This window comes from Molossus molossus, unplaced genomic scaffold (assembly GCF_014108415.1).
Source record: "Molossus molossus isolate mMolMol1 unplaced genomic scaffold, mMolMol1.p scaffold_m16_p_4, whole genome shotgun sequence".
In the NCBI taxonomy this organism is placed as follows: Eukaryota; Metazoa; Chordata; class Mammalia; order Chiroptera; family Molossidae; genus Molossus; species Molossus molossus.
In genome coordinates, this window is record NW_023425377.1 from 19,750,609 (window position 1) to 19,762,002 (window position 11,394).

Below are 11,394 nucleotides of genomic sequence, written 5' to 3' on the forward strand. Positions count from 1 at the left end.
AGACCAACCATATCATTCACTTGCTTGTCTCTTCAGTAACCACCAAATATTTTGGGCAAACAAGAGTGACTGACTGAGATACGGGTTAGCTCTTGCCTTCAGGAACAGCCAGTCTGGGCAGTAAAAACAATTACTACACGGCAAGATACATTTATATACGGGGTTCTGAGATCCCTAACTCATCCCTGCTACTCCAGGCTGTCACAGCAGGGCTGAGCCCGGTTTAGGAGGGAGGTAGCAGGGAAGAAGGGGTGTCAGAGGCAAGGAGCAATGTGTGTGGAGTCCCAGAGGCATGTGGAACAGACTGGCAGGTGCAGGAAGAGAGATGCAGAAAGAAATACCAGGCTGTGCCTTCCTGGAAGGGCCTGTGATCTAAGTAGGCAGATGAGAAAATCAAAGCTTGGGGGATCTAAGACCTGCGAGAAACCCCTGAGTGCTGGAGAAAGCAAAGAATGCTTCCTGGAGGCAGCAAAGACTACTTCCCAGAAGGAAGCAGAGAATCTGGGTTCTCTCCCAGGGTAAGAAGCAGCAAGGTCCCTCCCCACCCCAATAATTGCTTCAGATTTCAGAGTCGGGGGGTGGGGCACAAAGAGCAGCCTGTGCATGTACAACCTCTGCCCACACCCAATCAGGAGACTGACTGGCCCTGCTCCACTTCTGAGTCCTGTGCTATCAGGCCAACCACCTATGCTCGGATTGCTGCCTTTCCAAACAATAATATAGGCACCCCTCCCTCCTTGCATCCCTACCTCCCTACCACAGGCCCTGCATACCGCCCCACAGTGTCTTCATCTAGGAGGACCAGCTCCCTCATTTGTTCCTAACTATGAACTATTGCAACTATCTGACAAGCTGCATAGGTAAAGGGCCTGTTAATCCACTTGCCTAGCAGAGTAAGTGCTAAATAAATGGTAGCTGCTATTATTATTAGCAGTATCATGCTCAGCATCATCATTCTCAGCATCATTTTATGATGTGATTTTTATCACCAAACTGAAAAAAATTCAGCATTTGAAAGTCAGAATTCTCGTGAAATCAAAGGGAAGGAAACAAATGGGCCCGTTCTTTTCCCATCCTTCTCCTATCTATACTCAGCAGAGGGCAGCACACAGGAACCGTAAAGATAAGAGAGAGGAGAGACACATGGAGAGAAAGCTACACACTCATAAATACACACCCACCTACCCCGGCAAGTGGAATTGTTTAGCTTCCTCTAGCTTCCAAAGTATGAACACTCTGCCTCCTCCAGCTAAGAGGGCCAGGCAGAAAAAAAGTCAAAGCTGAAGAGACAGAAGTTCTTTTTTCAGCTTGAGAGGAATTTTCAATGGACTGACTTTTAATGTGCGTGTGCGTACGAAGGGGTTGGGGGTGGGAAGCAGCTCTCAGGGCATCTGTGAAAGAGAAGGAAGGTGGGAGCAGAACTCATTAGAAGAAAAAAAGGCAGCTTTCAACTGCTCCTGGTCTCAACCCTCTAGTCCAGGCTGGCAAGCATCTGCACCCAAGTTGTCCTCAGGAGGAAACTGAGGCCCACAGAGTTAATCATCTCAGCCAAGGGTAGGGCAGAGCTGAGATGAGACTCAGACCTCCAGACTGCAGGGCGAGTGATTACAACCGAGTCCAGGATGGCCCCGGGGCTTTATCTCGAGGACCAAGTCTGATCCCTCAGTAGTAACAGCCTGGGATCCTGTGTCGGCAGGGATCTGAATTGGGTATTTGTTGACTTTCTTCCCAGATTTCATTTCCCCTCCTCCCACAGAGCACCCAGATTTTTCTTTGGGGAACTGCTCTTTCTAATATTTGAGTGGCCTGACCCGACTCCGAGCTCGAGAGTCAGTCAGGTCCATCAGCGTAAACTGCAAATGGTTCAGAGAGCACATTAGATCCAAATTGGGCCAATGATACCTAAGGAGATCTTGCCAGGGCTTATAAGAAAAAAGTTTCCTTTCTCTTCTACAGAAGCTATCAGAGGAGACAGACTCTTTCCTCTAGGATCTGGGTGTGGATATAAGGTCGGAAAGAGCTGCAACCTTTTTTGCTACCAGGGGCTCAGTCTAGGACATTAACCTCTGGATCACACCATACCTGAAGTCAGTTGCAATAAGAGGAGCTAATCAATAAATTTCCTTACTCATGTCAGCCCACATGGCTTCATGCACTGTTACCTGCAACTAAGAGAGAATTTGAGGTGGTTCTTAAAGCTGAGATTCGCTCTGTCTACCATGGACGGCACTGACGGTGCCAAGTACGATGCCACATGGGATACATCCTTTTAACTCCTCTAATTCTCATGCTGGATCCTTTTGCCACCTTAAAATTTAGTCCATTTTACTTGCTTTAAAACTATAAACATTTTGGGGCGGGGGGAATTTTAAAGCCAGGTAAGTTCCAGCAGAGAGTTGGTCTCAATAAATACTAGCCTTCGGAACTGGAGTGGTAATCTTGGCTTATGAGGGAAATGATGGTATAGAAGGATCAAATATTAGGATGTGGAGTGGAAAATATTCACAGTCAAACAGAGTAGAACTTGGAAAAGAACTGGGTTCTGGTCTGCATGCCTCTCTCTGTGAACTGATTTCTCCTCTCCTGGGTCTTGGTTTCTATACCTACAAAACAGGGGGGGTGGGACTAGATGACTTCTGGGGCCCCCTTCCTGCTCTGATACATATCATCACTCAGCAAACACACTCTGACTGTCTTACAAGTGCCAAGCCTTATGCTGTGTGCTAGGGGAGGATATAGTTCCTACCCGAAGGCATTTCTGGGAGGGAAGGCCACAGGAACGCAGGCACACACAGGCTATCTCCTTGCCTCACTCCACTGAGGACAGTGGTTTTGGGGGAAGTTTGACTCTTATTTCTGTCTTCCTGGGGGCAGAGCTTTTTCCATCGGCTCTTCTTTTACTGGTTCTGACACATATGGAACACAGGGTCAGGTATACGCAAAAAAAAAACCCACTGCAAATACCATCATGAGCTTTTAGCTGTCACGGGACATACTTCTGGCTGCCAAGGTTGCCTCCAGAAGTTTTTAAGTGATGAGAGCCTGATGCCATCTCTGTGTAAGAGCTGACTGCGGACAAGGTACAATTAGCAAGTTAGATGGTTAACTTTCAAATAGGCCTTTGCTTTTTCGTTCCTGATTCTATTTTTTTATAGTGTCACTGGAGCCAACAGATTAAAGGCTGAACATCCTTACACTACAGCCTGAGAGAAGGTATTAGAGTTTGAATACATCTCTAAGTAGTGGCCTCATCACAAGTTAGATATGGAAGCCTGTTTAAACATACTGCTACTACCCAGGCCTTTCCAATACATGTTTCCAAACAAACTCACAGAACTCCAGGATGTTAGAGTTAGAAAGTCCTAATGGTATCCATCCCGTACATTGCAAATGAGTTTCAACATGCCAATGACAGTCACTTGAGTAGCAGTGTTGAGAAAACAATCTGAGGCCAAGTCTGGCCTTAATGGGAAAGAGATTGCTTAGCAATGTCTGCCCTGGCCAGGGGAGCGGCAGCACCATGATAACACACAGTTACTTTTCCCCGTCTGAATCTAAGCCCTCACTTCACAGATGAGAATCCAAGGCCCAGAGAGGTTAAACCACTTTCCTAAGGCCACGTAGTAAGTTTAGGAAAGAAGAGAACTAGAACCCAGGCCTCTGTTCCCAGGTCTTCCTCAGATGAGCTCCCTGGGAGACTGCAAACCCAGAATCAGAGAAAACATGCAGGGAGCCAGATTTGCTCAGGTAAATCAACAACCCTTCCCCTGTGGCATCAGATTTCAGCTGGGCATGCAGGCAGAGAAGTGGTTAGCCATCTGAAGGATCCCAGCCCCTCTGTGCAAAATTAAGGAAATCATTCCAAGGCTACATTTCTATGGTACTTAACTTTCTGATTGGTGAGCCTCTGCCACCAGGAAGAAAAAGTATTGATTTCTGGATGTTCTAAGAATAAAGTTCACAATGAAAACTAAAGACACACTGAAAAACACTCTTGATTCTTGAAACCGTAAGTTATTTGTATTCCATTATCCCACCAATTTCTATTCCATAAGTCACTATTATCCAATGAAGTCATTTCTCACAAGAGATTACGGCTCAAAAATGGGGAGGAACTGAATGGTATTTCCTAGTATGGGTTTTTAATGGCCAGTTCCCAAGTCTGGAATATGAAACAGACTGTAGAATCAAACCAAAATGTTAAGCAGATGGGGGCTAGGAATGGGAGGGAACCCCAAATTAAAATGAAGATGGCTTCAAGACTGGCTTTTCTTGCTTGGTTTTGCAGCTTTCAAAGCAGCCAGCTGAGCTGTCTGACCAGATGAATGCTGAAATCCTAAAGGCATTATGTGTCCTTTATAAATCAGCTGTCCTACCCAGCTCCAGAGGTGCACCCAGAATGAGCCAGTGTGACAGTTATGTAGACTTAAGTTCTAGCAGATGATAAATGCTCTTAATTTAAAACTCTGTATTCTTCAATCCTGCGGAGAAATCAAGGAGTTAAAAGACCACTCAAACAGTGCATTTGTTACCCTCAAAGAAACTTCTCTCAGACCCACAAGGAATATATATTTCATTTGGATAAAGTCCTGTCAGACTTCCCTCCAGAGCCTCTGCAGTTATTTCTACCCAGAAAGATCAACAAGGTGCTCTGGGATAATTCTCACCAATTACAAGAGTGACAGGCTGTACTCAGAACTGGTCAGCCCTGTCGAAAGAAGATGTATGTGCTCGAGATGCCAGATTTCCCAGACAGCTGCCTGGCGTGTTCTGTGCACATTCCAGTACACTGGGATGAGGGATGGATCACCATCGCTGTGAGAAGTCAGCCTCTTCCCTCAAGGCCAGATGACATTCAAACACAGGACCGGGGGCCGAGCCCAGTGCTGTGCATCTGCAGGAGAGTGGAACAAATAGGGGACTGTGTAGAAATTTGGCAGAGTGTTCCTGAAAGGCAGCAGATGAATGCAGAAGCCTATAGCACCTAGAAGAGCTGATCAATGGGGAAATAGTTCCATTCTGATGCTCCCAGGAAGCAAAGAGATTTTCTTTAAAGCAAGGATAATCAGTTGGCACCTCCCACCACCACCAAACCCCATTCACCACATCTTCCTCCTCCTCTTCATGATATTGCAGAGCAAAAGAAATGAACAAGAACTAGACCTTCCCAGATGTGCTTGTCTGTCCATTTCAGTTAAGGGCTCTGAGCAGCGCCCAGCTGTTGCTTCCCATTCTCTCTGCCCAAAAGGCTGCCTTGCTCCATCAATTCCCTCCTGTACAAGTGAGTAATTTACTTTGAAAGCTCAGGCCAAACTGGCAGTTAAACTTGACCTTCTCTCTACACATCTGGGTCTATAGAAAATGAAAATCAGAATGTCTGGCATCCACAGCAAATGAAATACGAGGGCTTTCTCCAGGTAGACGCAGAATGATATGAGCTATTTTAGAACTGACTAGAGCTATTCCAAAGGAGAGTTTGCACTTGAGCAGGACACTCTCCCCCTTGACCTGTGGCTGTGTCCAGTATGGTGCCCCCAGAGCTAGGGATGCTACATGGGGCTCCTAACCCAGAAAAAAGTGGTCAATGTGCTCTGCATTGATTTACTGATGGTATTACAGAATGGTAGAACTAGACCAATAACCACATTTTACATAAGGAGAAAGGGAGGTTCCGAGATAGACCTGAGAGATGATTAAGAACATACAGAGCAAGTTCATGATAAGGCAGAGGATAGAACCCTGACCTCATAACCCTCATGCAAACACAGGATGGGAACAGAAGATAGAATTCATGAAGCAAAAACCCATATGAACACAGAATTTAAGGGAGAGGGGTCTAAGTTGGCTGTCAGGGTTTGAACCAGGGAGTTAGGAAAGGAGTTAGGGCTCTTGGTGTCCAAACAGTAAGCTCTACCAGAAAGATCAACCAGACCTTCCAGGGTGGTTTGCAACAATTACCAAGTGACAGGCTACACTCAAAATTGGTCAGCCATCGCAAAGAGCCCTCTATGCTCAAGACGCCACACTGTCCAGACGGCAGCCTGATACTGGGAAGAGAGGAGAACAATCAGCTTCAATAGTGAGCCTCTTCACGCATCCTGCCAACAATCAGTCAAATTTGACCCTGATGCACAAATTATCCACTTCCCATGGAACAAGGAAATCCCACAACAAACTCTTTCCACTGCGTGAAAGAGTTCAAGCAGGGATACATACGCTCACTGTCACCTACTGAGCCAAGGACTGAAAGGTTAGGAGTGATCCCACAGAACTTCTGCTCTCAGTCTATATGTACGGTGACATACAGCACATGCACACACATGCAGCCACGGGTGAGTTCGGAGGAAGCAGAAAAAACAACTGAGATACTAGTCCTTGCTGCAAGAAAAACCACACCTAATTAGACTGAACAAGTTCAGAGGGGTCACAGTACTCTGAGAAGGGACAAGGAAGGCATATAATATTCCATCTTCAGGGCACTGGGCACAAACAGTCTCTGGGAAATCTGGGAGATCCCTCCACCAGAACCCCCATTTCTAAACCCCCACAAAGTCAAAGGCAGCAGGCCCCTCAAGGACCAGGAACTCACACCCTTCCCCACCCCTAGGGCCTGAAGGTCTAAAGGGAACGTGATCTTTGCATCCTCCAAGGAACCCACAGGATATAGGAAAGAAATAAGGCTAGAAAGGAGGGAGGATGAACAAATGGGGAGAGAAGGGAGACCCAGATGTCTCTTTGGACAAATGGGAAAACAAAAAGGGACTTACCTGAGTAGGGAACACCAGGATCAGCAGGTAGGAGGAAAAGCAGAAAAGACCTGGACACCAAACAGAAGTCCCAGGATCTCCAGAAGGAATTATCCTGGGATACGGCATGCAGGCAGGATCCTCCGAAAGAGAGATGCTGGGAGGGGTGAAGGGATACCGACACACGGACAGAAAGGAGGATGGTAACCCACGGTAACTAACAGATCTCCAGGCTGGGCATCAGGAGTCCTGGTTTCTAGTTCTGGTTTTGTCTCTGATGCGCGTGGGGCCCCGGACAAGTCCCTGTCCTTCTCTAAGCCTCAATTTCCCATCCAAAAAAATGGCAAGAACAGAAGAGTCTCTGGCGCTGACTCTGAGAAGGCAGGGGAAGGTGAAGGAAGGAACCAAAAGCTGGAAGTAAATTTTGGGAGACAGTGTTCCCAACCCCATGACAACTGGGGAACTCACCTGTCCGGCCGCCGGGACCACCGCAGCCCCAGATCCCCCGGGGGTGCCGTCGGGCTGCCGTTCGCGGTACAGCGCCCAGAGCCCCACGTTGGGCAGAAGAACCAGGGCCGCCAGCACCAGCGCCACCGCCTGCAGAAGCCGCTTCTCCTTCCGCCTCATCGGGGCCAGTCAGCCCCGCCGCGTCCCGCCGGTCCCGCCACGCGGCCCCCAGCGCCGCCCGTCCCTCCGTCCGCCCGTCCGCCCGGCGGCGGCAGCAGCCCGGCGAGGAGATGCGGCCGCGGCGCCGGCCCCACTCCAACTCCGCGGCACTTCCGCCGCTCGCCAGCCGGGGAGCCGGGCTCGGCCACCGCGCCGCCGCCGCGGGGGAGTCGCCGCCGCCCCCGCCGCCCCGAGCTCCGGCAAGCCGCTCGCCGCGTGCGGCCTTCCCGCTGATCGTCGGCGGAGCGCTGTGTGCCGCCGGCCCCGGCCTCCCCGCGGGTCTTCCCGGGCCGCCTGGGCGCGGCGGGGTCCGAGTGCGGACCGCCTCCCCCTCTCGGGCCGCGATGGTGCGGCCCGCTCCTCCGCGGCTCTCCCACCCGCGGGAGCTTTGCGAAAGTCCCGGAGTTGGCGAGTTGGGCGCTAACCGGTGCGGGGTGGACACCGGCGCGTCCTCGCGCGCTGGGACGTGCCCGGGGCTCTCAGAGCCCCGCCGGGCAACCTCTGCTGCGGATTCCAGTGGACAGTCTGCCAGCTCCCCGGGGACATGCGGGTAGTGTTGGAGCCGGGCCGGACGCTCCGCGCCTGCAGTCCCGGAGCTGTGGCTTCCCACCCACCGCGGCTCGGCTCGAGGACCTGCGGACTTAACTGTGACTCCGGGGACTCTGTGTTCCCAGGCCACACCTGTGAAATGGGGCCACAGCCGTGTCCCACGCGCACTGTCCTGCCGGCGGACCCTCGTTTTCTTCCTGTCGGAGTTCCTGGCGTTAGGTGTGAACGCCTTGTGCAAACTGTGGAGTGCCGTGTCCGCCTGCCACTTGTCTGTTGCCCCTGCAAACAGCCGGGGAGGTGACCGGGCCTCTCTGCAGGACCTTTTCTCACGCAAGTCCAACCCCCTTGGAGTTGGAGTGCCCTCCAGTCTCACGTGCACTTGTAGGTCCTCAGCTCACGGAGCCCTTTCTTGAAACCTCTTGTCGGTCTGTGTCTCGTGCTGGCTCTTCAGCAAACCTTTAGCAAACGCCTATTGTGTAGCAGACACTGTGCCAGACACAGGGATGAAATGAGAACAGGCTCGAGCCCTGACGTCTCCGGGCTGAAACATTAAGTACATAATCGCATTAGATGGTGGAATGTGTCTGTAACCGGTGGGGAGGCCTCTGAGGAAGCCTGGCCCTCGGGCACTGAGAAGGGCCGAGGAGCTGGATGATGATGCCTGTGGTTCCTCAGTGCTCTTCACAGAATTGCTTCCTCTCTGATGCCCCGGGACCGCACGCCCGCTTGGTTGCCTTCCTCTTTTCCATCCCCAGTGCATCTTCTCAATTCTCTCCATCTCCAGCCCAGCCCGCTGCCTAGCAGCCCCCACCCTTGGACCAGCGCCCTGATGACTTCTGCTTCCCAGTTCTTCCAGCTCCAGGCTGAGGGATGGGGATTCTGTTTCCCGAAATCAAAGAGCATAGATCTTGACATCTGCTACAAACTTTCCAAGCTCCCATCACCTAGGCTCTAGAGACCACACTCCTCACTGTGACCTGCTTAGGGCTGATCAAACATTCTTTCCTCTGCCCTGACCAGCTGTTTTCCTTGACCAATGAAAGAAAGCCCTTTCCACTCAGAAAGCCCTCCTCTTCCCCATCTATGTCCATAGATATCTTGTACATCTTTCTATGCCTAGTTGAGTTGCCATCTCGCCATGAAGTCTTCCACAACTCCTCAGGAGGCTGCTCTCTTCCTTTGGATGTCTGTTACAGTAATGCTTACCTTTTATTGAATGCTGTGTCAGGCACCATGTTCAACTCTTGACATGCATTACCCCTTTTAATCTTCACAGTTTCCCTGTGAGATAAATGCTTTTCTTATCATCATTTGCAAATGAGATTCAGTGAAGAAAGCAGAAGCCAATATGATCCTGTTTTAACAAAGGTCAGATAATATCACACCTCTGCTCAAATCTCTTCAGTGGCTTCCCACCTCCCACTAGATTTCTATAAAGAACGACAAGATCCTACAAGACTATATATTAATAGCCCTCACCTTTTACTCTCTTCATTATGCCCCAATCCATTGGCCTTGCCATTCATCAGAGAACACCAGGCACATTCCCACCTCTGGGCCTTTGCACTTGCCATTACCTCTGCTTAGACTGCCCACTCTTCAATCTCTAGATCCTTACCCTATGCCTTTTAAAACTATTTGTTTTATTTTGGTAACATATACATAATATAAACTTTACCATTTTAACAATTCAGTGGCATTAAGTACATTCACATTGTTGTGCAACCATCACTACTATCCATCTCCAGAAGTTTTCATCTTCCTAAACTGAATCTCTGAACCCATTAAACACTAACTCCCCATTCCCCCTCCTCTCAAACCCTGGTAACCATCATTCTACTTTCTGTCTTTATGAATTTGACCATTCTAGGTACTTCATATAAGTGGAATCATATTTATCCTTTTCTGTTTGAATTATTTCACTTAGCATAATGGTTTCAAAAATCATCCATGTTGTAGCGTGTATCAGAATTATTTTCATCCCTTTTTTTTTTTTTTTTTATCCTCACCCGAGGACATTTTTCCATTTTTTTTTTTTTTTTTTACTCAGATAGAGCAGGAAGGAGAGAGAGGAAGAGAGAGAAACATCGATGTGAAAGGGACACATCGAGTGGCCACCACCCACACGACCCAACCAGGGCCGGGGACAAACTGCAGCCAAGGTACATGCCCTTAGCGGGAACCGAACCCGGGTCTCTGTGGACCGCAGGCTGACGCTCTAACCGCTGAGCCAAACCGGCCAGGGCTATTTTCATCCCTTTTTAAGACTGAATAATATTCCATTGTAAGTATATACCAAATGAATGTTGACTGTTCATCCATCCATAGATATTTGGATTATTTACACCTTTTGGCTATTGTGAATAATGCTGCTATTAATAGTGCCCCCCCTTTTAAATACTACAGTTGATATACAGTATTTATGTAATTGAATTAATATCCTCTCTCTTTGACAAAAGTGGAAGTTCCTGGAGGGAAATATAATGTTGCAGGAGCACAATGCTAGACTCAGAGTATCTAGGGTGATCCTTTCACAAACATGAGGCTCGCTCTGCTCCTGGGAAATCACCTGTGACTTCCCTTCATGTTACAATGATCTGTGAGAATCCTTGCCACGGCTCATGAGGTCCTACATGAGCTGGCCTGACTTCCACATTTTGCTTTCTCTTCTTCCCTTTTACTTACATTGGTCTTCTTGCTATATTCCTCAGATGAACCAAGTTGAAGATGATCTCCAGGGCCTTCACAGATTTGCTGTGCCATTGTCTAGAAATCTCTTCCTAAACCTTTGCCTGCTTCTCTCCCTCCCATTTCTCAGGGACCAAATCAAATGTCCTGCTTCGGAGAGTTCTGCCCTGAACAAGTGATCTAAAATGTCAAAGAGCACACCCATCACCACCATTTGCTTGACTTTCCTTCAGAACAGGTGTCATTTGGGGTTGTCTCTTATAGATTGTGAGGTCCAAGCAAGGAGAAACTTTGGTTTTGTTTGTTTGTTTTTGTCCTGTACAGTATTGTCCTGCCTCTATCACAGACTTCCTCCCCCCCCCCCCCCCCCAAATCAGAAAACCCATGTTCCTTCCAGGCAGAGGAAATTGCAAACTGGGTGATCCTTCTCCCTGGGCCAAAGCAGCAGGAGCTAAGCCAGGGCATACAGATTTCAGCTCATACTCCTGCTCGTCTACAAGAACCTGTGCTGTGGCCCCTCCCAGGCCTGGAACACAATAGTTGCTCAATAATTAATGGTCGAGTGAAGTACAGCAGCTGAGATCATGTATACAAAAACCTTCAATGTCTGTCCTCTCCATCTCCCGAGAGGATTCAAAATTGGATTTGAGCTTTTTATTGTGTCTTACTGAGTGACTTGTTAATCAAAGCTACATACCGGCCTAGTGAGCCCTCAATGGAAACCCATTAACCCAGCTTTAATCCT

At 48.9% G+C, this 11,394-nt stretch overlaps 1 protein-coding gene across 1 annotated transcript in view; it reads right to left on the reverse strand.

Annotated features, from left to right (window-relative positions):
- GALNT10 (polypeptide N-acetylgalactosaminyltransferase 10) overlaps nucleotides 1-6,992 on the reverse strand; it is a 194,576-nt gene extending 187,584 nt beyond the window's left edge. The window contains exon 1 of the mRNA XM_036240790.1: nucleotides 6,768-6,992. Within this exon, the coding sequence (XP_036096683.1) occupies nucleotides 6,768-6,875 (108 nt within the window). The 5' untranslated portion in view covers nucleotides 6,876-6,992. The remainder of the gene's footprint in view (nucleotides 1-6,767) is intronic.
- Nucleotides 6,993-11,394: the final 4,402 nt, after the last annotated feature.